The sequence below is a fragment of the Musa acuminata genome, chromosome BXJ2-3 (genome assembly GCF_036884655.1).
Source record: "Musa acuminata AAA Group cultivar baxijiao chromosome BXJ2-3, Cavendish_Baxijiao_AAA, whole genome shotgun sequence".
Taxonomy (NCBI): domain Eukaryota; kingdom Viridiplantae; phylum Streptophyta; class Magnoliopsida; order Zingiberales; family Musaceae; genus Musa; species Musa acuminata.
Window position 1 is genome coordinate 5,172,138 of NC_088340.1, and position 24,859 is coordinate 5,196,996.

Here is a 24,859-nt window from a genome sequence, read left to right on the forward strand (position 1 = left end):
TCCCGCAGTGCGTCGGTGCGTTTCTCGGAACGATGTTGGGAGGCCGGTGGGCGTGAACCAGCTTCGCTCGCCTTCTCTCGGTCGCTTGGCTCGCAGGCTTTGCTCCGGTTCGGGTTCCTTCGGCTGGGAAAGACCTACGATGGTGGTGATGGTGACGAGGAGTACCGACTCGATTAACTTGGCCTTCCGGGCAGTCATGCGGACTCGCGCTCCGGCGTTCGATTGGAACAGACGGAAGCGCGAAGGACGAGTGGCGGTGTGGGCATACGATACAGAAATCCAAGTGCACTTGAGTCGATCGATCGTGACCGTCGATCAGGAGAGTTTCGTGTGTTGGGTCGGATCGGGTTAGTATGATACAGAAATCCGGCAAGGAGATCACCTGCCTTGTCAAAAGCACGGTTCAGGGTATCCCGCGAAAGGACAGTGGACCCAGGAGCACCGTAGGGACAAATCAGCCCTGCAAATTTGACGTGTGATTCGGCCCGCCGAATTGCTCAAACTACAGCTTTGCATTCATCTATTTCATCTTTCTGCAAGCAGGAAATGCAGATCATGACATCACAAATACTACACGATTCTTAAGTCACAAAAGAGCAGTGGTTGATAATTCATTAAAGTTCCAACACAAATACCAGATGATTCTAAAGCAACAATAACCAGTGATTGATGATTTCATTAAAGTTACAACACAAATATTAGATGTTAACAACAACACTAAATAATGTTACTGAACCTCTCAGATTGTCCTTCAATTTTGAGGAGTCCATTCTTCAGCTCTGCATACATTGATTCCATCTTTCTGCGAGCAGGAAATGTAGATCATGATAACGAAGTAGAAGACCCGTCAATAACTTGAGCACTGTTGATAAAAAGTTACGACACAAATACTAGATTTTAACTTAAACAACAACGCTAGATATTGTTCTCGAACTTCTACTTCACGATACACACAATTTTGCACTGAAGCAAATAAATCACTATAACAAACTCACTTGATAGTCATTTCAAAAAGCATCTTCGATAATGGCATTAACTGTTCCATAAAACTTGGGATGCTACAACTTTGCATAATCAAGTTTAGAACTCACAAGTATATTTCTGACATGTATCTCCCTCATTGCCAATAACTGAGCTCCAGATAAATCACTTCTAAAAGAAATTCAACTTCCAGTTATTATTTGAAGCAAACAGCAACAATGCAGGAAAAATCGGCAACATATTGCATACAACATTTATCATCTTATCAAGTAACCTGGAAATATTTGCTGCTTTGGATACTGCTTAGTGTCCACCTGATAACAACTGCAACGTTCACCATCATAGTAGATTTGAAGATCATGAAATAGGTATCCAGACTCTGTGCCGACCAACCCAGCCAAGCTGTCCATGATATTTGAGTATGCCATCAAATATTCCAAGGTTACATTGAGCAACAGTTAATTAATTGAAGTTACAACATAAATACCAGTAGTTACCAACACCAGCACCATAAGCACACTACTCAGCAGAAGTCTGAATCTTTCTACCTTGCAAGATAAGGTTAATCAGGGAGTAACTGCAGGAAAACAAACTTCTCATGGACCATATATATTTCCAAATGTCTCTTCGTACCCAATACCAGAACTCCAAAAAGCTAACTTCTCAGAAAAATGCACCTTCCATTCCTTAATTGAAGCAAATGGCAGCAAACCACTCAGTGTGGGAAGAATCAGCAGCAGGAGAATGTAGAATGCATATCGTCTTACCCAGTATGGCAACCTGACTGTGTTGGCCACTTGGGTCACAGCGACAGGGCCATAAAGAATATTGTGAAATGCAGATGGGAAAACATTGGCAAAGAAATGAAGCATACAGAGAACTTCCCAATAAATTAACCAATGGTAACCACTCCCACCTAATGTGTCTACACATAGCTTACCAGCAAAGCCACAAACAACTCCCAATAGCATAACCAAAAAAGTCACAGGCATAGTTGGACCTGACATTGCCGAGCGTTGAAAAACCAAGTAAGCAATCGCTAAAATCATCAATATTCCAAAACACATACGGGTCAGGACCACAAAATGACATCTCAGTGTTAGCCACCCTGAACTAAAAGACTGAACTGATTTCGGGATCCACCACGATCTGGACTCCTGGGACAACAAAGAAAAAAAATTCTGCTAAGCTTAAATATCCAAGAATACCAGCATTCAAATTAAGAACATCGAAATATTAAGAGATACCTTAAGAGTGTAATTGCAGGCAGATGTCACCTCTGTGATGCGTTGTAAGGAATAAATTGATGCTCCATAGAGAAGAAAGCCACACATGATAATCAACCCAGTGACTAGGAGATCAATGCATCTCTTCAAGAGTTCTGCATGCCTGGTCTCCAGCATTTGATTCCTTAATTTCTCTTCTTTAAAGGAAGCCTTTGAGATACCCATGGATATCTTTATTTTCTCCAACAAATTTGCATCGGAACTAAGGGCTAATTGGGATTGCTTTAGTTTCAACTTTTCCATGACTAGACCTATCTCAACAGCTTTCAGGTCATTAGAGCGTGTCTGCTCAACAACAGATCTCTCATAAGTATCCAGAATAGAATGACTGAACCTATGATTAGATGTGCCGTGATAAATATTTGCAAGATGCTGATTTTCCTGCCCATAAGGAATAAGTTGATTGCTCATAGAACTCAGTGGCATATTTTCTTGGAGATTTTCAACTACACTGACAGGTTCAGGATTGGCTAATTCAGGTGTATATTCACTACTACTGCATGTGAAAAAACTGCAATCAGTATTATCTTGCTTAGTAATAGATGCTTTGTTAATCAGACATAGGGTCTTCAATGTGCTCTGGAACGACTTATCAAAGTTTCTTATGAAATAGTCAAACTTATTGCCGTATATCTGTCCAAATAGAAAATTAATTATAGATCTCATGGAAAGCCATGTAAGATACTGATTTTGAATTATAAAAGGTTATTCTGAATAGCAACATGTTCGGTTTAAGGCAGGCTTACATTTGTTATAGATTCTTTAACTGCTGAAGTACAAATCTGCACCAAAAGCATATTCATATCAGACAATTATAAAAAATCTGATAGTATGAAAATCATTTGTATGAATTAAAAAATGTACCATGGAAAAATGATTTATCTGTGACCTCCTTCCTGAGATGTTCTTGCCATTCAAAATCTGAATCAAGGAATTCCTAACATCAACCAAATGGCCACTAACGCTCAAAAAAAAAACAAGGTAAAAACACCCTAGTATTACATAATAAGATGCTAATATGGTTGAACATTTAATGAAAATGATCATGGTTTCAATATTTTGATCTATTCCTGTGGCTACTGAACATGCACTTGATTCACTATAATCACTCATAGCCAAAACACTCTCCCAAGTTGAAGTTTTACTCATCATGCAATCAGCTTGGTAATCAAATGCACCCACCATCTATAATAATCGTTAAACTGATCAGGTAAAACAAAAAATAAATCTCCAAGATCAGGTGGCATATTCACCAACTAGAAGCCCAGACAGACAATAACTTCTATGTAGTTATTCAATAAATGGCACTTAATTATTATACTAGGCAAGATCCTTCTAGAAATACTGTGTGAACATGATCAATCACTTTTTCAATGAAAACAATCAATCATATCCTTTTGGTCTAAGAAACTTAACTAAAATTACTGATGCACATGCCATTTTTATTTTTTCAAATAATTGAGTACAGGTGATAGAATAAGAAAATTCACACAAGACTATGATCTTTGCTGACAATTAACTAAACATTTGCATATCAAAAGTTGAATCATATTTTTCCAGAATGTCATCAGCTTGGAAGCAAAAAAAGGGGCACTGTCTGGTAAATTTCCTGAAAAACATTTTCAGTTTTCTTTCAAAAGAAAAGATGAGCATAGCTTTTAGACATTTCATTTCTTCTTTCTCTCCCTCTTTTGGCCATGCATCCCTCCAAATTCTGCCCGTATAGGTAACGTGTCGCTGCTGTTGGGTATTAGGAACGGGGCACAGATAGTGATTTTCGAGCTGACAGGTGTCCATCAAAAGAGGTTCTGGGACCAGCAGGTGGGACTCCAAACTCTCCTTCATTTCTCCCTCATCCCCTGCCTCTCTCTCAAATTACTGTGGTAGATGAAATTGTCTTAGAAATGTTCATGGTTCTTTGCTCTAAGGTAATTTTGATACTTTCTCCTCTTCAGATTCTCTATCAAACATAAGCCAGGTTTGCACTATAAAATGCTTTAGTAATGGCTTCTAGTATATTACACTGCTCTACGAGTTCAATGAAATGTTTCATTTACGATTGCTTCTGATTATATTAAAGTACCAGTCACAATATGATGTCAAGAGGTGCTCAGATGCTTGCCTAGGCACCCAAGACAAGACAAGGCAAGGCTTGAGCGCCTTGTATGGTTGTACCATGGGCAAGAAATGTTTAAATTGCTCACCACCTAGGCAAGTGCATGAGTTAAGTTGAGGCTGGCACCCACTGCTCGCCTCTCCCCTCTCTGCGGCCAACACCTACTATCACCACCCACTTTGTCCTCTTCTCTCCCTTGCTCTTTTTCTCTCACTTTTTCTCCTCTCCATTCTCTACAACTGTCATTGTCATGACCCTCTCATTTCCTGCTTCTGATTATATTTAAGTACCAGTCACAATATGATGTCAAGAAGTGCTCAGATGCTCACCAAGGCACTCAAGACAAGGCAAGGCGAGGCTTGAGCATGTTGTAGGCTTGTACCCTCAGCAAGAAATGTTTAAATTGCTCACCACCTAGGCAAGTGCATGAGTTAAGTTGAGGCTGGTGCCCACTGCTCTCCTCTCCCCTCTCTGTGGCCAAACCTACTATCACCACCCACTTTGTCCTCTTTTCTCATTTGCCTCTTTTTCTCTCATTGTTTCTCCTCTCCATTCTCTACAACTGTCATTGTCATGACCCTCTCTCTTTCTACTTCTCTCACCTTCCTCCGCCTTCTAACTTCCCTCTTCTTCTCTTCCCTTACCCTCTACTACCAGTCCTTGTTTTAGTGAGTATCTCTTAGTTTACTTTTATAAAGCGTCTTATTTTTACCCAAACATGCGCCTAGTGCCTCGCATAAAGGGACCTTGACACCTCATAGTGCCTAGTGGTTTAGACAACATTACAGTTGGGATAACATATAAACTCAGATAGTCCAGAAGCTTCAAATCTAGGATATGTATTATTCCCAAACAAGTCTTTGGTCTTGTACACTCCAAATGCTTGGTCATGTGTTTACAAGAGCCGGCAAATAGACTACAAGTTTGACAAATGGGACCATGTAGTCTACTCCCCATATGATCCCTTTTTTTTAATTATTTGCTAATTTGCTTAGTCTAATATGCATATTTTATCAAATGCCAACATATGATTCCATCAATTCCGTTAACAACGAAGAAAAAGAATGTAGCAAAACAATAGTAATTGAGATAAAAATATTTTCTGATCAGATTCAAAGACATGCATTTTGGCTTCTTCTACTTCTTATATCTTATTTACAGTAATTTTACTTATGTTATGTATGACTTAGCATTTATGGTTGATTAGTAGGTAAACTAAGTCCAAGGATATCGATGAAAATTTGATATCTTTGGTGATCTAATCTGAGAAAACCCTTGTTTGCTTTATCCTTTCTAAATGAAATTTGTTGTCATCTAAATAATGTTGTTCGAATTTTTTCAAATTTAATTTTTGCTGTTTTTCCAGAATTAAGAAAGCTATGAATCTTGCAATCATACTTGACCTGACATCAAGTATCATATTGTGTTACTGTTCCTCTCAGTTGCGCTTTAAACCTAAGACAAATTTAGTCTTTTCTGGAGCATCATTGTGCATAAGAGTCCATTCTACTAGCTAAATTATGTAATATCCAAAAACAACTGGTCTAGAGGAGATAAGAGGTAGGCAGTAACAGAGGTTCAATCTGTAGTGATCCAACCATTAATATGTATATTATAGAGTATATCAAACTTATCATGGCATATTCATTTTACATTAAAAGCTATGGTCTAAGCCTGACAGACTAGGTACAGACATCCATGCACAAAGGTTTCAGAGGTGTAATTTGCCCTAGTATAGTAACCTTCGGAAAATTGGGTAAATCATGTTTATCACCAAATGTTTATTGGCCTACAAAATTCAATCAGCAGTCATGTCATTTTACATGCTTCTCAACTTGATGCCAAAGAAGTCATGAAGTCATGAGCGCTTCTCAACCTGATGTTAGTTTGACCAAGATTCAAGAATTAAATAAGCATGTCATTATTCATACAACTGTTTAAAATATTGCTCTAAGCTGTTCAGCCACTTTAATGTCAGCAGAATAATGTTCCATGGTACATATAATATTTCTAGTTAATATTACTATTTAATTTCTGCTGCATTTATATTGTTACTACAAATTATTGTCAGGCTTTAATCTGAAATATGTCCACTTTCACCACAGTTGAGTTTTAATTCTTAGTGGTAAATAGACAAGTTAGTTATGTTGCGGAGGAGAATCTCTGTTATGATTTTAAAAAACTTGGGAAATAAGACCTGTTATTGTCATGCATACTCTTATGGTTTAAAAAAAAATTCTTGGACAAAAAAGAATCAAGTTGATCCGGTAGATCAGTGAAACAAACTTTAAATTATTATGAATTCTTTTCATTGTCTGAGGCAACACATATAACTAGCATGTGAAGGCCTATTAGGAGAGTGATTATTCTTCGCAGACCCAAAGAAATGTATTTCTACTTTTCAGGCCTATTAGGAGAGTGATTATTCAACACATAGTAGTTTATTTCCTACATTTGTTCAATTTAATGAACTCGGGAGGCTCCTTCGAACTTCTCCTTCCCCAACAGACAGTTCTTTTTTACTTTGCAAAAAGAAATATTATATCATTTTCATTCTTGAAAATTCAACTTGAGACCGTTTTCTGAGAGCATAAACAAACAAGGCAGTGTCCCTATGTTCTATTTACAGCGTGTGATTCTATAAAGCAGTTCATTTCAATTTTTTGTTACTGACATTGTATGACTTTACATAGATCCAATCTGAACATTGTTTGCCTTCAAATTGTAAACACTTGCTTAAAATTAGACAGACAATTAGAACATTCTCATACTTTTTAAACATTTTTATCATTCTGAAAGATCTTTTTTCTTCACAGAAATTAGAAAAAAGATAATTAAACTACTATCTAAAGAAAGGTTCTTTAAAGATAATGAAACTACTATCTAAAGAAAGATTCTTTAATCAAAGAAAAACAAGGTAACATTTCAATAATAGAGTTTACAGAACCTATGAGAATGGTATTCACTTATTTATCAGATATTAGGACAAAGATACTCGACCACTAGTGCATAACTTCAAAAAAAAAATTTGAGAAATTTTATTTTAAGAAAAAAAAGAGTCCATCGCTATTCTGGAATAGAACCATGGAAATTTGTTTAAAGAGTAGGGAAACGCATAAGAAAGTAAAGAATTTCACAAGCAAAACACGATCTTCGAACCCTAACAAACATTACGCACCTGCGCAACGACGGCAGCAAAGGACATGCCAAGCGGAAGAGCGAGATCCTCGAGACCCTCGTTACCACGGCCAACGCGAGGCGCCCACAGGCTACGGTGTCTGTTCCTCAAGCGCATCCCTGTCCGCTGCGTCCGCTGACGGGAGGAAGAGGATGAAGAAGAAGACGCGTCATCCCTCTCCGTGCTCCTAGTTCTTGAACTGGAAACACCTCTTCCCCTCTCAAGCGGCTGCCACCGCCGCATCCTAACGGTAGCGCAATCGACGCGTCCGCCTGCCCTGCCCCGACCCCCCTCGCCGTCACCGCCATCGACCGCCGCACTGCCGTTCGATCGGGCGCATTCCATGCGAGAATTTGAGGGGAGAGAGCGGCGTCGGAATTGGGAGCGACCAGAGCGGTGGAATTTGATGGAAGGGGCAAATTAGAACCCTCGCTGGGGATTGGAACCGAGGATTCGAAAGGGAACAAAATTGAGCTGTTCCTTCCTTCCTACCGGTCTTATCGGATTCGGGTCAATCTCCTAATGTTCAGCCCGATTTGCTTGAAAATGGATTCGGATTTTTCCGGTTTTATTCCAATCTTATTTGTTTAAACGAAAGTATAACTCAATCGCCAACAAAACAATGTTTGATCTTATAACAGTCTGAAGTTGCTTCATTTACTCCGGTAGAAACTCTGCATCAGATGCTTCATCCTTGCGAGATTAAGTCTAAAACTCATCGCTTCTTCTCGTTCCTATCCATGGAGTTCCACAGATACTTCTCATACTTGTTGATGGGAGCCAACCATGGCCCTCGTCAAGGCAGGAGGACAGTGATGGAGTCTTTGCCAGATCCCACTAGTCGTCGCCTACACGCAGGCTCGCAGTCATAGTAATGGACACAGCAAGGGAAATATAAGAGCTATAAATTTAGTCTCGAAACAAGTGCACACTGGACCAGCAAAATCTAGAATTAATGATCTGCTATTGATAGTGTGAGAGTGGGACAAAGAAAAGATTGGGTCTTCACCAATCTCTTCTGAATGCTGCACAAGGATTTAAGAGCTATGTTTGTCCTCACTGATCAGCCAATGACTGATCATTATTTTTAATATTTATTTTTTAAATATTTTTTATTTATTGATTAGTTTTAATCTCGAGCGGTTTGGGGTACTAAAATGGAAACTGGTTGCAAATCATGTCTTCAATATAAAAAAAGAATTTTTATATAGTTTTGAGTATTTAAAATTCTTTCTCAAATACTCTCTTTCCGACTTATTATCATTAGTTTTATATATTATCCTCTTGGTAGTGACGTTTTAGATATTATCCTTAGAAGTAGAGCCTCGTTATATTCTAAAGTCATATTAAATATCTTCTATTTTATTTACGGATCTTAATATAATTATTATATTTATAAACATATATATATATATATATATATATATATATATATATATATATATATGTAATAAGAAGGGAGATAAACCATACCATTAGATAACAGTATCTATTGATATCTTTCGATGGGATATTTATGAAGTACATGAACCAACCCTTTTAAGTATCATGCGTTGGAGATCAAGAGGGGTAGACGATTGCAATCTTTATCACAAATGATTAATAGTAGGTAAGCATTGAAGTTCTTATATTTTGTTCAACGATCACTTAAATCATATGATTCGTTTCATCTAGATAATTTTCATATCATACAATGTTATTCAAATGATCACATGCGATAATAAGTTTTTCAATATGATTTATGATATTGATGAAATATTTCTGATTTTTTTTTCTATCATTGATTTAAAGTAACTTTGGAATATTTATGCCAAAGGTTGGATAAAATTTAGGATCGCAAGCATATGATTTTGATTAATGGATCATTTAGGTGTTTTGGGTTTCGAGGAGTATCGACGGCACCCATGCAAGCTAGTATGATAGCATTTAACAAATGAACTCTGACAATTTCACTAAAAGATGGCTTGTGAAAAATATCTCTTATTCCATAATTTAATTTAAAAAAATCCCTCGGAGTGCTTAATTATAGTGTGATGGATATAATTTTCATGAATTGGGCATATGTTCAACGATTTCAACAACCCTTATAGCATTTGTGGAGCTACTACTTGAAGAATATTAGAAGAACTATTTTGTTCTTGAGACTACAGTGGATGTGTTGCTGCAGTGGCCATTTCACTACAGTGGATGTGTTGCTGCTGCAGTCTTAAGTTGCATGCCTTTTCCACAATTCCATTAATTAGTACGTGATGCATCTTCCTGTCTTGATCTAATATTATTCGTCATGGCCAATTGGAAATGTGTTACACTCGATAAGATTCGGCAGATCGAGTGCTGCACAAGAGTAGTAAATTTAAGGCTTGCAAAGATTTATGATGATTCAATTATCACGTACAATTTTCAAGCCGAGGTTTCGGGAGAGATCGTCGGTAGTTTCCATACCATGAATGAGTTTCTACTTCTCCACATGCAAAACACATCCCTCTTCGTTTATTTTCTTTTGATCTTTCCTTGTTTGGAGTGTCGATATATGGGTTAGCTAAACTTCACGGAAAACAGTGTCCCCATTTTACGTATCTCAAGATAATTACCATAACATATTTGGAGATTAGCACCATGGAACTCGATTATTTCACTTGGATCGATCCATACGGATCAATAATTTGCCTTTTATTGGTCGAATAGATTACGACAGTCCTTACCAGGAATCACTTATTCTGCTGCCTCACGGCCAAGAAGGGAAAAGCTTCATGACCTCATTCATACCGAGGTCTTACGATACAGATGAGAAACGTGAACGAAAGAGAAGCGAAAATTCTCTTCCATGATTCATCATCGTCGTCTTCATCTCTTCTCCCACACGCAGTAGTCATTGCCAGAGGCAACGACGTGGAAGTTGGAAGGAACGAGATTCCCCACGTCGTATCTCGAGCCTAGCTTTGTCAGTATCTTCCCATCGATCATTGCCATGTAGAGGTCAGCATCAGACGCCAGAATGTTGAGGGCGCTACCCGAATGAATTCCATTTCGTGTTCTGATCTCAGCCAACTGAGTTATCGCCGCCTTCAATCCCCAGTCGAACATGTGGTCGTAGAACTGCAAACACGAACATATATATAATCGTCATGCTGTGATACTATTTGAATCGAATGTTGTGCAGAAGCATACTTACGATGGAAGGCACGCCCGGATGCGTGAGTATATAAGCGTAGCCTTGCATGACCTTATCAGAAGGAAAAGGCCACAACCTTTGCGTCGAACCGGTATCGTGGTTGTCGACGAAGGTGACAGCCTTCTCCGGCCACCACCCCATCAAGCCGGGCGCCTTCCCCTGGGGATCACGCATCCTCCACAGTTCACCTTCCACGGCAGCTTGTAGTATTCCCTTTGTGGTGAAATCGAAGGCCGTCGCTGGGCCTCCGACCTGCTGAACCCAATTAACCAGCTCTTGGCGGTTGCCGTTCTGATCGTATGCTGGCTTCCCATCGTTTCCATAAGCTAATGAACCCCAGATCTCAGCCACCACGAAATTTGGCTGCGTCTGTTCGACGTAGATCTTGGCGACGCTCGAGGAGTAACCCTTGGCAAAGTCGAGTCTCCACCCGTCGAAGCCGATGTCAGTCTTGAGCCAGTTCAGCCAGTCCGTGAGCTCACGCTGGACCTGCGTGTTGAGGTGGTCGATGTCGGGAGCCGCCGCGAAGCCCTCGCCGGAGTCGACGTTGCCGGTGCCGTCGGAGTACTGTGTGTCGTCCCTACAGATCATGTGTGGACCCCAGTCGAGGCGGGCATCATCGGTTCCGCCTTCGAAGATGCACCATATGCCTCTCCCGTCTTGCTTGTCTGCGCAACGATGGTTGATGACGATGTCGGCCACGCATTTGACTCCCTTGTCGTGGAAAGCGCCGATCAGCGCCTTCAACTCATCCTGATTCCCATACTTGGAAGCACCCAAGTCGTAGAGCCGGCCCGGCATGTAACCTGAGAGGAGAAATCTCGTAATAGTTTAGACCAAGACCGACTCGGTCAACATGTGAGAGTGATCACGACGGCAAATACGAATCATGGGACGACCTTGAACGCCGACAGAGTGCGAGGGCGGAGGCAGCCAGACGTGGGTGACTCCAGCGTTGGCTATATCAGAGACTTTGTCTTTCAAGAAGTTATACCAGCCGCCTTGCTGCCTCCACGACTCCCAGTTGAAGCCCTGCAACGTATTCGTTTCTCTTACTGTAAACGCGATCGAGGATAAAGGCAACAAATGGATCTGTTTATCTCTACCTGGAAGAGTATCTGGGACTGAGCCAAGTTCGGAACGACAAGAAACAGAAGCAGAAACATCGAAGGACCAAAATAGATCCTCATCTCTTGCTTTCTTCCGTCGAAGGAGCAAAGGATGGAACGAGATGGGGATGCGAGAAGTGTGAGGGCTAAGGGCACGTATATATAGCTGGATGTGGTAGGGTAAGTAAGGCATGAAGGGATGTAGATAAGCGTTGTTGTGGCCCATAACCTGTGAGGGGTCATCAGTGAATGGAAGAAGATAGGGCGAAGTCCGTAGCTGCAGCGTCTCGGACACGTTTGATTGCCATATCCAATTGTAGAACGGCTCACATCCCTATTATCGTGACAGTCGAAGACTAGTGGAGAACGGCTCACATCTCAGAGATGATGTTATTACCTTGTGGTCCTTTTCTTTTCCGTCCAATCTATTACAGTGACGAGAGACATGGCCGTCCAAAACACGCCAGTAGTTAGAAGATGATGAAGCAATTTGCATCCCTATGAACGTTCGCATAACATTTCACAGCGTAGCTTTAATGAATCCCTATCGACATAGCGCCATACCACACCTTATCGTATGAATCAAATAAGCCTAACTTGACCAACCGAAAGGCAAAAGACAAGCTTAATCCAGCATGTGAAGCAACAAAAGTAGCGTATTTCAAGAGGCATTTGTTCCCCTCTTGTCATATCATTGTCCTGTTCCCATCCAATCTAATTATTGGTTTACCACCCTCCCAACTTGATATCGATCCCCATTCAGATCGTCTACACCCGATCACTTCGAAAAGAAGAGGCTTGGTTTCAAAGTCAAGCCCTTATACGAAGAGAACCAAAAGCCTAAATTTAGATTCCGATGATTAATTCCGATGATTATTGACATTTAGATTCGCTGGTCCAGCATGCACTTGTTTCGAGACTAAGTTTATCGCTCTTATATTTCCCTTGTTGTTATATTTCGAGAATAAAGAAATATCAAAATAGGATATTTGTCTTCACACATATTTTATTTTATTTGACTCATATGTCTCGGATATATTTGACCTTGTATCTTTGTTGTGGTTGATATATCTTGGTGTGGGTTGGGTATCTCGACTCATATTTCACCACTGCACCTCTATCTTGGTAGATTTATCTTCACACGGATCGAATTTTTTGACTTATGCATCTCAAGTACATGGATCGGGTTTTCTGACTCACACCTCGATCACATTTGACGATGTGTCTTCGCTATAATATATTTATCTTAACGTAAGTTGGGTTTCTTAACTCACATATCTCAGGCATATGTGGCATTACTATTTTACCGTAGTAGATTTCCCTTCATATGGGTCAATTTCTATGGACTCATGCATTTCGGGCGCGTTTGGCCTTGCACCTCCGTCATAGCAGATTTTTCTTCACATGGGTAAAGTTTTCTTGACTCACGTATCTTGGGCACACTTGACCTTATGTCTTCACTGTAGTCGATTTTAGATCTTCTCGCTATGACAAGTTTCAAATTCTTTCTTTGTCATGGTAAGTCTCGAACCTTTCTACTATCGTAGTGTCACGGGCTTAGCTAGAATTGCCTAAGTCGTGAGGCACCCTTGCGGTAAAGACGCGAACTTAGCTTGCGTTGCGTAAGTCGCGAGGCATCCTTGCTGCAAAGACGCGAACTTAGCTTGCGTTGCCTAAGTCGCGCTTCGCCCTTACGATTTGCATCCGCAAAGATCATCTCACTTGCAACCTCTCGTAGGTCCCGAAGGACCTGTAAAAGAGAAAGTTGATTAGTTCGAAGAACGAGCGACGGACAAGTCCTGACGTCTTACGAAAAGTGGAAGCTTTACAAGCAATTCAGCGAGCACCTTGCGTGCATAAGAGAAAAGAGGGAGAGGAGGAAAATAAGGACTTTAGAGGGTTGAACGAACAATTGCAAGTCCACAAACAGTTGCTCACCGGGTGCCGGGTGTGACAATAAGTTCTCGTCAAGGTAACGTGCGAACTTGCGAAAGATTGTTCAATGTCCGACAGTATACCGAAGCCCCATCCCCCATGGTGCCACCCGGGTGGTTCTTGGGTGCTGAGATGGTTGATATTTCATGTGCAGCAGCGAGCTACAAAAAACAACTCGTGGCACGTGAAAATAGAGCTATTTTGTGTTGTTTTATTTGGTTCGATGAGCGATCGCATTGTAACACTATAACTTATTCGAACTTACATTTTTACAAGAAAAATGACTAAAATCCAAGCCAAAATATACTGCCAAGCAACTGTACATATAGATGAGAGTGATGAACGATTCATTGAATGGAGTTGTTGCGAGTGCGCGACGACCATTCGTGACATTCTCCCCTACTCAAACTGTCGACGCCCTCGTCGAAACTTGTTGATAGTTGTTGATGATTGCTTCTTCATGTCATAGGGCGTCTTCAGGCTCCCAACTGGCTTCAGTTCGGGGAAGCTTTCGCCACTTCACCAAGTACTCAGTCTGCTTAGCTCCAGTGGGTAGCTTTATCTTGCGGTCTGCTAAAATGGTTTCAACTCGCTTCTCGTAGGAGGCTGTGGTGGGGGGTAGCCAACTTGGAACACTTCGGGAAGCATATTGCGGATCCGAGTGGTAGGCTTTCAAGTTGTTGGCGTGAAAAACATTGTGAATTTTGAACCATGCTGGCAGTTACAACTCGTAGGAGACATTGCCCACCCTACTAATAATTGGGAAGAGCCCTTCGTACTTGCGCACCAATCCTTTATGTACTTTGTTCCTAAAGAATTGGAGTGATGTTGGTTGGAGCTTGACCAACACCAAATCGCCGATCTTGAACTCTTGTAGTCGCCTTCCCAAGTCTGCCCACTTCTTTATTCTTTTTGTCGCCTTCTCCAAGTAAGCCCGCGCAATATCTGCATTTCAATGCCACTCCCTTGCAAAGTGGTAGGCTGACGGACTACTCCCAGTATACCTAATTACCATGGTGTAAGGAGTTGACGGTTGTTGCCTTGTAATGATCTCGAAGGGGCTCTTGTTGGACGCAGAGCTCCGCTGCAAGTTGTAGGAGAATTGGGCAATGTCCAACAACTTCACCCAATCTCATTGGTTGGCACTCACGTAGTGCCGAAGATATTGCTCTAGGAGCGAGTTTATCCTTTCAGTCTGGCCATCTATTTGGGGGTGGATGCTTGTGGAGAAGTATAACTTCGACTCCAACAATTTGAATAGCTTAGTCCAGAATCGTCCCAGGAACCGAGCGTCTCGATCACTGATGATATTATGCGGGACTCCCCAATACTTCACCACATCCTTCATAATCAGCTTGGTCGCCTCCTCTGCTGAACAATGTAGGGGAGCTGCAATGAAAGTTGCATACTTAGAAAAGCGATCGACCACCACAAGTATCGATCCGAGTCTCCCAACTACGGGTAGCTTAATATGAAGTCCAAGGAAATGCTCTCTCATGGCCTTTCTGGTATGAGCAATAGCTCCAAAAGTCCCACCAGCTTTCGTTGCTCCACCTTGTCTTGTTGGCAAGTGAGGCACGTTCGAACATATTCCTCCACATCAATTCTCATCTTCGGCCAATAGAAGGCCCTCTCCACGAGAGCCAAGGTTCATATAGGAAGTCCTACCATTGTGCCTACTTTGGGGAGAGTTTCTTCTGAGTTTGGAAATAGCTCAAAACGATGTTGTTTGTCCTTAGTACAAATCGCGAACCAAGAAGGTAGTGTCGCCAAACTCGTAGATAGTAGATAACCACTGTCATCTCCTTCTCGTGCATTGGATACCGTCGCTCGGTCTCATTGTGTTTGCGGCTCTCGTAGGCCACCGGATTACCATATTGTATGAGTACTCCCCCAATAGCGAAGTTTGAAGCATCTGTATGGCTTTGAAGGGCTCCCCATAGTCTGGCAGTTTGAGCACTAGTTATTCCAACACAGCAGCCTTCAGATTTTGGAATGTAATTTCACATTTATCAGACCACCTCCAAGGCTACTCCTTCTTCAGCAACTCCGTCAGTGGAGTTGTACGCTTCAAATACCCCGCTATGAAGCGTTGATAGTGGTTGATGAAGCCAAAGAAGGATCTCAACTCAAGCACCTTCTTTGGAGATCGTCATTCCGCAACCGCTTGCACCTTCGATTTGTCCATCCGAATAGAGCCATTATCGATTCGATGCCCCAAGAATAAGATCTTCGTTTGAGCAAACTAGCATTTCTCCCTTTTTACGAATAAAATTTTCTCCTTGAGAACCTTGAAGATTGTCCGAAGGTGCTTGATATGCTCCTCGAGCGTTTGACTATAGATGACGATATCGTCTAAGTAGACAACCACGAACTTATCTAAATACTCTTTGAATAGCTGGTTCATGAGAGTCCAGAATGTGGCCGGAGTGTTGGTTAAGCAGAAAGGCATCACCAAGAACTCAAACGCTCCATACCTGGTCACGCAAGTAGTCTTCGCTTTGTCGCCTTCAGCAATGCACACCTGCCAATACCCCGACCGAAGGTCGAGTTTTGAGAAATACTTGGCTTTAGCCAACTGATCGAATAAGTCCGCGATGAGCGGGATGGGATACTTGTTCTTTACTGTCACTTTGTTGAGGGCTCGGTAATCGACGCTTAGTCGGAGGCTCCCATCTTGTTTCTTCTGGAAGAGAACTGGAGCTCCGAATGGTGCTTTAAAATTGTGGATGAGACCACCGCTTAGCAGTTCACCTAACTGCTTTCTGAGTTCTGCCAACTCTGGCGGGGCCATGCGGTAGGGTGGTCTCGCTGGAGGCTTCACTCCCAGCTCCAGATTGATGTTGTGATCCACGCCTCTGCATGACGAAAGAGTCTTCGGCAACTCGGGTGGCATAACGTCAGTGAACTCTTTCAGGACGTTCGCCACCACAGCAGGTTCATGAATGACCTTCTCGTCGAGTGGCTCTAGCTTCATAGCAGCCACAAATGTTAATTCACCTTTTCGCACCCCTTTCTTCAGTTGTAATGCCGATCTATGTTGGGGTTCCCTGGCTCCTCTTCGAGAGACGGGAACCACACATGGGTCATCACCTCCCATCACACATAGGGAGTTAAAGAACGATATTGGTACCAACTTCGTCGCGTGTATAAATTTTATTCCAAGAATCACTTAGAAGTCATCCAGTGGCACCACCATCATATTTGTGCTCTCGCTCCATGTTCTGATCTTGATGGGAACTCCCTTTGTCAACCCGAAGATTTGCTTGGCTTCCGAGTTCACCCCCTTCATTCGACTTGGGCTCTTATCCAAGATCAGCCCAAGTCGCTTTACTTCTCGATCAGCGATAAAGTTGTGGGTAGCGCCCGTGTCCATAATTGCATGGGTTGTTTGACCATTGAGCATGATGTCTACGTATATTAGTTTAACACTTCCTGCTTTTTTAGTCTTGTCTTCGTGTTCTCCCCCACTTGACCTCGTATGGCATTCAACAAACGCATTGCTCTCATTCGGGGTCCTTGCGACTCCTTACCATCGCTGCTAGATTCAGAACTACTCGAACTAAGAGTGATAGCCTTGCCCTTATCCTATCTGGGGGGGTGTATGGAAGCTGTTAAAGTATTGAGTACATGTTTTTGTGAGCACTCCCTTACCATGTGCGGCCCTCCGCATAAGAAGCATCCACCAGGTTTTGGGGCCTTGCCTTTTGGGCTTGGCTCTTTGTGGGAACTCTTCTTTCTTTATTCGCCCCCGAGCTCCTTCTCTTGAGAATATTTTGGAGGGCGATTGCCTGAAGATTGTTTCCTTTTTCCTGGGTCTTCAGAGAAAACAAAGTCGGTGAGCCTTTCTGCAGCAGCAATTGCCCCGATCACATCAGTAACATTCTTTCGATGTAGTTCTTGTTGAGCCCATGGCTTCAAACCATCGAGGAAGCTGAACAACTTATCCTTCTCGGACATGTCCTGTATGTCCAGCATTAGCATAAAAAATTGCTTCACGTAGTCTCGAATGGAAGTACTCTAGCAGAGCTGTCTTAACTTCCTTCTTGTGACGAACTTTGTGTTCTCCGATAGGAATTGAGTTCTCAACTCCCGCTTCAAGTCCCCCCATGTGTCAACTCGACACCGACCCTGTTGGATCTCCTCCCAACGGGTTCGCCACCAAAGTTTTGCATCTCCATTCAGATACATTGTTGCTATAGAAACTTTGGTTTCTTCAGAATTAGGCCTTGTAGCTCGAAAGTATTGTTCCATATCGAATAGGAAATTCTCGAGCTCTTTGGCATCTCTGGCCCCTCCATAACTATGAGGCTCGGGTGCCCTCAAGTTTTGTGGCGGTGCAACACGGGTGTTGCTTCCTCTCGCATTTAGTGCTCTTGTGAGCATGGTCACCCTTGAAGTGAGTTCCGCCACAACTTCCTGCAAGTGTTGCACGGAGTCTTTGGTGTCATTTAACAATCGGTCGACTAGGGCCTCAACCTTGTCGATCCTGGACTTTGCTTCTTCTTGCGAGCTTTTTATCCCAACAAGCCTTCATTGGCCATGGTAGAATTCCTCCAAGCTCGCTTCAAGAACATCCAAGCAGGTTTCCGCCGTTGTGAGTCTCGCATTACGCCTCCTCCACTCTGGAGAGCAGCTAACTTCTCGCTCATCATGTTCGCTGCAGCGCTCCTCCTGAGCGGCTCCAACAGCATGAGAGCGAGTGTGCACTAGCAGCCCACCTGCGGCTGCTTGGGGCAAGGGTCCGACTTGCCCCGTCTTGCTTGATTCGCCACGATGCTTTGCCATGGCGAAGTTGTGAAGTTCCTTCATTGCTCGCTCGAAGTGCTTGCCCGCTTTGATATCACAATGTCATGGACTTAGCTGGAATTGCCTAAGTCGTGAGGTACCCTTGCGGCAAAGACGCGAACATAGCTTGCATTGCCTAAGTCGCGAGGCACTCTTGCGACAAAGATGCAAACTTAGCTTGCGTTGCCTAAGTCGCGCTTCGCCCTTGCAATTTGTATCCGTAAAGATTAGCCCACTTGCAACCTCTTGTAGGTCCCGAAGGACCTATAAAAGAGAAAGTTGATTAGTTTGAAGAACGAGCGACGGACAAATCCCGACATCTCGTGAAAAGGGGAAGCTTTACAAGCAATTTAGTGAGCACCTTGCATGCACAAGAGAAAAGAGAGAGAGGAGGAAAATAAGGACTTTAGAGGGTTGAACGAACAGTTGCAAGTCTACAAACAACTCCTCACCGGGTGTCGGGCGCGACAACAAGTTTCCGTCAAGGTAATGTGTGAACTTTGCGAAAGATTGTTCAATGCCCGATACTTCACCAAAGCCACGTCCCTCATGGTGCCACCCAGGTGGTTTCAAGATGCTAAGATGGCTGACATTTGGTGTGCAGAAACGAGCTGCAAAAAACAACTCATGGAACGTGAACAACTCATGTTCGAACTTATATTTTTACAAGCAAAAGGACTTAAAACCAAGCCAAAATATGTTACAACTGTACATGTAGATTAGAGCGACGAATGGTTCGTTAAACGGAGTTGTTGCAGGTGCACGACAACTGTTTGCGACAATTATTGACATTAGAGGAGGGCAAATGCCTCTTGAAATGTGGTACTTTTGTTGCTTCTTTTGCCGGATGAAGCTTGTCTTTCGCCGTTCGGCTGGTCGGATTCATACGATATGTTCATAGGAATTAATTAAAGCTTCGCTATGAAATGATATGGGTTCATAGGGATGCAAATTGCTTCATCATCTGTGAGTGTGAATGTGAAGCTTCCTTCTCCACTAGTAGAGAAGGACCAGAAGATAATAACTCCATCTGTGACAGTGAATGTGAAGCTTCCTTCGCCACTAGTCTTCGACTGCCACGATAATAGGGATGTGAGCCGTTTCTACAGTTGGATATGGCCATCAAACGTGCCCGAGACGCTGCAGCTACGGACTTCGCCCTATCTTCTTCCATTCACCGATGACCCCACTCAGGTTATGGGCCACAACCAAGCTTATCTACTTCCCCTCATGCCTTACTTGCCCTGCGACTTCCAGCTATATATACGTGCCCTTAGCCCTCACACTTCTCCCATCCCCATCCCGTTCCATCCTTTGCTCCTTCGACAGAAGAAAGGAAGGAAGACATGAGGATCTATTTTGGTCCTTCGATGTTTCTGCTTCTGTTTCTTGTCGTTCCGAACTTGGCTCAGTCCCAGATACTCTTCCAGGTAGAGATAAACAGATCCATTTGATTCCTTTGTCCTTCATCGCGTTTACAGTAAGAGAAACGAATACGTTGCAGGGCTTCAACTGGGAGTCGTGGAGGCAGCAAGGCGGCTGGTATAACTTCTTGAAAGACAAAGTCTCTGATATAGCCAACGCTGGAGTCACCCACGTCTGGCTGCCTCCGCCCTCGCACTCCGTCGGCGTTCAAGGTCGTTCCGTGATTCGTATTTGCCGTCGTGATCACTCTCACATGTTGACCGAGTCGGCCTTGGTCTAAACTATTACGAGATTTCTCCTCTCAGGTTACATGCCAGGCCGGCTCTACGACTTGGGTGCTTCCAAGTATGGGAATCAGGATGAGTTGAAGGCGCTGATCGGCGCTTTCCACGACAAGGGAGTCAAATGCGTGGCCGACATCGTCATCAACCATCGTTGCGCAGACAAGCAAGACGGGAGAGGCATATGGTGCATCTTCGAAGGCGGAACCGATGATGCCCGCCTCGACTGGGGTCCACACATGATCTGTAGGGACGACACACAGTACTCCGACGGCACCGGCAACGTCGACTCCGGCGAGGGCTTCGCGGCGGCTCCCGACATCGACCACCTCAACACGCAGGTCCAGCGTGAGCTCACGGACTGGCTGAACTGGCTCAAGACTGACATCGGCTTCGACGGGTGGAGACTCGACTTTGCCAAGGGTTACTCCTCGAGCGTCGCCAAGATCTACGTCGAACAGACGCAGCCAAATTTCGTGGTGGCTGAGATCTGGGGTTCATTAGCTTATGGAAACGATGGGAAGCCAGCATACGATCAGAACGGCAACCGCCAAGAGCTGGTTAATTGGGTTCAGCAGGTCGGAGGCCCAGCGACGGCCTTCGATTTCACCACAAAGGGAATACTACAAGCTGCCGTGGAAGGTGAACTGTGGAGGATGCGTGATCCCCAGGGGAAGGCGCCCGGCTTGATGGGGTGGTGGCCGGAGAAGGCTGTCACCTTCGTCGACAACCACGATACCGGTTCGACGCAAAGGTTGTGGCCTTTTCCTTCTGATAAGGTCATGCAAGGCTACGCTTATATACTCACGCATCCGGGCGTGCCTTCCATCGTAAGTATGCTTCTGCACAACATTCGATTCAAATAGTATCACAGCATGACGATTATATATATGTTCGTGTTTGCAGTTCTACGACCACATGTTCGACTGGGGATTGAAGGCGGCGATAACTCAGTTGGCTGAGATCAGAACACGAAATGGAATTCATTCGGGTAGCGCCCTCAACATTCTGGCGTCTGATGCTGACCTCTACATGGCAATGATCGATGGGAAGATACTGACAAAGCTAGGCTCGAGATACGACGTGGGGAATCTCGTTCCTTCCAACTTCCACGTCGTTGCCTCTGGCAATGACTACTGCGTGTGGGAGAAGAGATGAAGACGACGATGATGAATCATGGAAGAGAATTTTCGCTTCTCTTTCGTTCACGTTTCTCATCTGTATCGTAAGACCTCGGTATGAATGAGGTCATGAAGCTTTTCCCTTCTTGGCCGTGAGGCAGCAGAATAAGTGATTCCTGGTAAGGACTGTCGTAATCTATTCGACCAATAAAAGGCAAATTATTGATCCGTATGGATCGATCCAAGTGAAATAATCGAGTTCCATGGTGCTAATCTCCAAATATGTTATGGTAATTATCTTGAGATACGTAAAATGGGGACACTGTTTTCCGTGAAGTTTAGCTAACCCATATATCGACACTCCAAACAAGGAAAGATCAAAAGAAAATAAACGAAGAGGGATGTGTTTTGCATGTGGAGAAGTAGAAACTCATTCATGGTATGGAAACTACCGACGATCTCTCCCGAAACCTCGGCTTGAAAATTGTACGTGATAATTGAATCATCATAAATCTTTGCAAGCCTTAAATTTACTACTCTTGTGCAGCACTCGATCTGCCGAATCTTATCGAGTGTAACACATTTCCAATTGGCCATGACGAATAATATTAGATCAAGACAGGAAGATGCATCACGTACTAATTAATGGAATTGTGGAAAAGGCATGCAACTTAAGACTGCAGCAGCAACACATCCACTGTAGTGAAATGGCCACTGCAGCAACACATCCACTGTAGTCTCAAGAACAAAATAGTTCTTCTAATATTCTTCAAGTAGTAGCTCCACAAATGCTATAAGGGTTGTTGAAATCGTTGAACATATGCCCAATTCATGAAAATTATATCCATCACACTATAATTAAGCACTCCGAGGGATTTTTTTAAATTAAATTATGGAATAAGAGATATTTTTCACAAGCCATCTTTTAGTGAAATTGTCAGAGTTCATTTGTTAAATGCTATCATACTAGCTTGCATGGGTGCCGTCGATACTCCTCGAAACCCAAAACACCTAAATGATCCATTAATCAAAATCATATGCTTGCGATCCTAAATTTTATCCAACCTTTGGCATAAATATTCCAAAGTTACTTTAAATCAATGATAGAAAAAAAAATCAGAAATATTTCATCAATATCATAAATCATATTGAAAAACTTATTATCGCATGTGATCATTTGAATAGCATTGTATGATATGAAAATTATCTAGATGAAACGAATCATATGATTTAAGTGATCGTTGAACAAAATATAAGAACTTTAATGCTTATCGAAGTTTAACCATTTGCGATTAAAATTGTGATCTTCTGCCCCTCTTAGTCTCCGATGGATGATACTTAAAAGGGTTGATTCATGTGTTATGGACATATATGCGAGATCGAGAGAGGTTTCTTGACTCGATCACTCTGACGCTCATGTTAGTAATCCAAGGTTCCCAAATATGGGTTTGAGTAGTTTCAAAAAAGATAGCTTTCCCTATTCGAAATATGTTTTTATATAATAATGATTTAGATATACCACTAAGACTACGAAATCATTATTTGATAACAAGAAATTATCAATCATCCATAATTTCGTAAACGGATCAATCAGTGAACTCATTCTCCAATGAGCACGTGTACTATATCTCTAGTGTCCCCACACGAGTAGCTATAAGATCAACTGCATCCATCATATGGATGGGTATATAATACATTAGTTTGTCCAGTTATCTCGATGTCCCTCTCGAGTAACTTATGACCGAGATTATTTAGAATCTATATTTAAATGCGAATCGGTCTCATTATCGTGATCGCATCACGATCTGATTCTTATTGCACATATCCATAAATATCATAATATATTCAAGTAATATGTAATATAAAGTGATAAAATGTCAAACAATAATAATAAGCAAAAGGACTGTGTGTCAAGTTACACGTGCTATCACTCACGTGATTGGCTTGCGGGGCACATATAACTAGCACCTTGGGTATGATCGCTAATAGCCTCTCCTCCAATAACCAAAAAAGTCTAGAGGGCCTGAGCCCCATTATGAAGACTTGAATTACAAATGATAGATGAGCTTCTTGCACACCTTAGATCTCGTTAGTGAACCAAGCGATAAAGTTAGATAGTGTCTCTTCCTCCCATTGCTTGAGTTCGAGAAACATTACAACTGATGGCCTCAAGCGTACATTCTCGAGGAAGTAGAGTTTGAATTCCTTTACGAGCCGAGAGAAGGAGTAGACCGAGAGTAGCTTTAGATAAGTGTATTACTCCCTCACTAGGCCTCTCAGCATCCTTGGAAATGCGAGACATATTAGACTGTCCAATGCACCATAGAGAGATATCTGGGGACGAAAGGCAGTTGTGTGTTCAACCTGGTTGGTACTACTATTAAAGGCTTCTAACAATGGGAGGTAGAAGTTGGTTGAGATTAGTTTCTCTTGGATGTTTTGGGTGAATGGAGACCAACACTAGGTGAGATTGATCGAATTCTCTCCCTTAGACTATTGGAGCTCCCGTCGCATTTTGTTTAGGTGTTGGTCCATTTGCCTCAGTTAGACCCCTAGGGAGTCATCTATTGAATCCACTAATTGGGTCTCAGATTTAGATAGTGGTGCGATGATGCATTAAACTCTACCATTGGGGAGCAGAGCGCTCTTTTGGCTAGTAATTCTACAGAACTTGAGCAATCCTGAGATGTTGGCATTGCACCAATCAAGGGTATTTTGATGGGTGCTGATGTCAGTGGTAGTTGAGGTGTCAATTGTGGCTAAGATGGTAGCATTGCTCGTTGGGTTAGCTAAGATAGGAGTGGGGCGATATCCTGCAATATACCCGTAAGCGTCTATACGTGATAGGTGAGGTTTAGGAACATACCGATGGTAATAAGCAAGTAGCTCGAGTTTGTCCATGGGGGTAAAAGACCTGGGTTATTGAACAAATAATATTACCTCACCGGCGTCTGCGTTGAAGTGGATGCATCCACATGTGGGAAGGATGACAATTGCCCCCCCCCTTTAAGTAAAAGTGTTGTGGGTTGGAGGTAGGACCTCATCGTTGGAGTGTTCATTGAGAAGATTGATGGATGTATGTTCCTATGACATTAAACCCTTATTCGCCAAAATACTAGGAAAAAAAATCATTGATGTCTTAGTCAGCTTGACGTACTTCGGACATATATACATATGGTTGTCCGAGGTGCCTTCGAGGTGAAAAAGCATAGCATCCGAGGTGCCACCTCCATGAAGATAAACATCAAGAGAGTTTTTCCGACTCAATCCCTTTGACACTCAAATTATAATACTAGGTCTCCAAATTTAGATTTGAGTAATTTAAAAAAAAATGAGAGTTTTCTCATGTTCAAAATATGTTTATTTATCTTAAAGGATGAGAAGGAACTTGGAATTACCTTCCTTGTCATAAAGGGCAATCACGTGTCAGCTCATAATAGATTCTGTATGATGAAGATATTAATAGA

The 24,859-nt window shown here is 42.5% G+C and overlaps 3 protein-coding genes across 9 annotated transcripts; 1 reads left to right on the forward strand and 2 right to left on the reverse strand.

Moving 5' to 3' along the window:
* Positions 1-642: 642 nt before the first annotated feature.
* LOC103977552 (protein CPR-5) lies at positions 643-8,013 on the reverse strand. Of its 7 annotated transcripts, none has more exons than XR_010485065.1 (7): positions 7,562-8,012; positions 3,132-3,188; positions 3,014-3,049; positions 2,229-2,900; positions 1,469-2,138; positions 1,256-1,383; positions 643-1,152 (listed from the first exon to the last, which is right to left on the reverse strand). XR_010485065.1 is itself a non-coding variant. In XM_065098535.1 (5 exons), the coding sequence occupies exons 1-5, from the start codon at positions 7,904-7,906 to the stop codon at positions 1,578-1,580; spliced, it is 1,323 nt and encodes a 440-aa protein (XP_064954607.1). In that variant the 5' UTR covers positions 7,907-8,013; the 3' UTR covers positions 643-1,577. The 7 variants fall into 7 exon arrangements, 2 of the variants coding, with proteins under 2 accessions (XP_064954607.1, XP_009391374.2); XR_001977410.2 differs by having other exon boundaries at positions 643-802; positions 1,092-1,152; positions 1,256-2,138; XR_001977409.2 differs by having other exon boundaries at positions 643-1,383.
* Positions 8,014-10,188: 2,175 nt separating this feature from the next.
* On the reverse strand, positions 10,189-11,955 carry LOC135606422 (alpha-amylase isozyme 3C-like). The gene is made up of 4 exons (XM_065097446.1): positions 11,840-11,955; positions 11,633-11,765; positions 10,734-11,539; positions 10,189-10,657 (listed from the first exon to the last, which is right to left on the reverse strand). The coding sequence occupies exons 1-4, from the start codon at positions 11,921-11,923 to the stop codon at positions 10,406-10,408; spliced, it is 1,275 nt and encodes a 424-aa protein (XP_064953518.1). The 5' UTR covers positions 11,924-11,955; the 3' UTR covers positions 10,189-10,405.
* A 7,920-nt stretch (positions 11,956-19,875) lies between these two features.
* On the forward strand, positions 19,876-21,646 carry LOC135607053 (alpha-amylase isozyme 3C-like). The gene is made up of 4 exons (XM_065098539.1): positions 19,876-19,995; positions 20,070-20,202; positions 20,296-21,101; positions 21,178-21,646. The coding sequence occupies exons 1-4, from the start codon at positions 19,912-19,914 to the stop codon at positions 21,427-21,429; spliced, it is 1,275 nt and encodes a 424-aa protein (XP_064954611.1). The 5' UTR covers positions 19,876-19,911; the 3' UTR covers positions 21,430-21,646.
* Positions 21,647-24,859: the final 3,213 nt, after the last annotated feature.

Bases quoted from the DNA above. Each gene is read 5' to 3' on its own strand.
- LOC103977552 (XM_009393099.3), bottom strand. From the start codon at position 7,906: ATGGAATGCGCCCGATCGAACGGCAGTGCGGCGGTCGATGGCGGTGAC. The intron at 3,050-3,131 runs GTACATTTTTTA...CTTTTGGTGCAG, and splicing joins AGATAAATCATTTTTCCATG to ATTTGTACTTCAGCAGTTAA. The intron at 2,901-3,013 runs GTAAGCCTGCCT...CTATTTGGACAG, and splicing joins TTAAAGAATCTATAACAAAT to ATATACGGCAATAAGTTTGA.
- LOC135606422 (XM_065097446.1), bottom strand. From the start codon at position 11,923: ATGAGGATCTATTTTGGTCCTTCGATGTTTCTGCTTCTGTTTCTTGTC. The intron at 11,540-11,632 runs GTCGTCCCATGA...TTCTCCTCTCAG, and splicing joins GCACTCTGTCGGCGTTCAAG to GTTACATGCCGGGCCGGCTC. The intron at 10,658-10,733 runs GTAAGTATGCTT...TCGTGTTTGCAG, and splicing joins ATCCGGGCGTGCCTTCCATC to TTCTACGACCACATGTTCGA.
- LOC135607053 (XM_065098539.1), top strand. From the start codon at position 19,912: ATGAGGATCTATTTTGGTCCTTCGATGTTTCTGCTTCTGTTTCTTGTC. The intron at 20,203-20,295 runs GTCGTTCCGTGA...TTCTCCTCTCAG, and splicing joins GCACTCCGTCGGCGTTCAAG to GTTACATGCCAGGCCGGCTC. The intron at 21,102-21,177 runs GTAAGTATGCTT...TCGTGTTTGCAG, and splicing joins ATCCGGGCGTGCCTTCCATC to TTCTACGACCACATGTTCGA.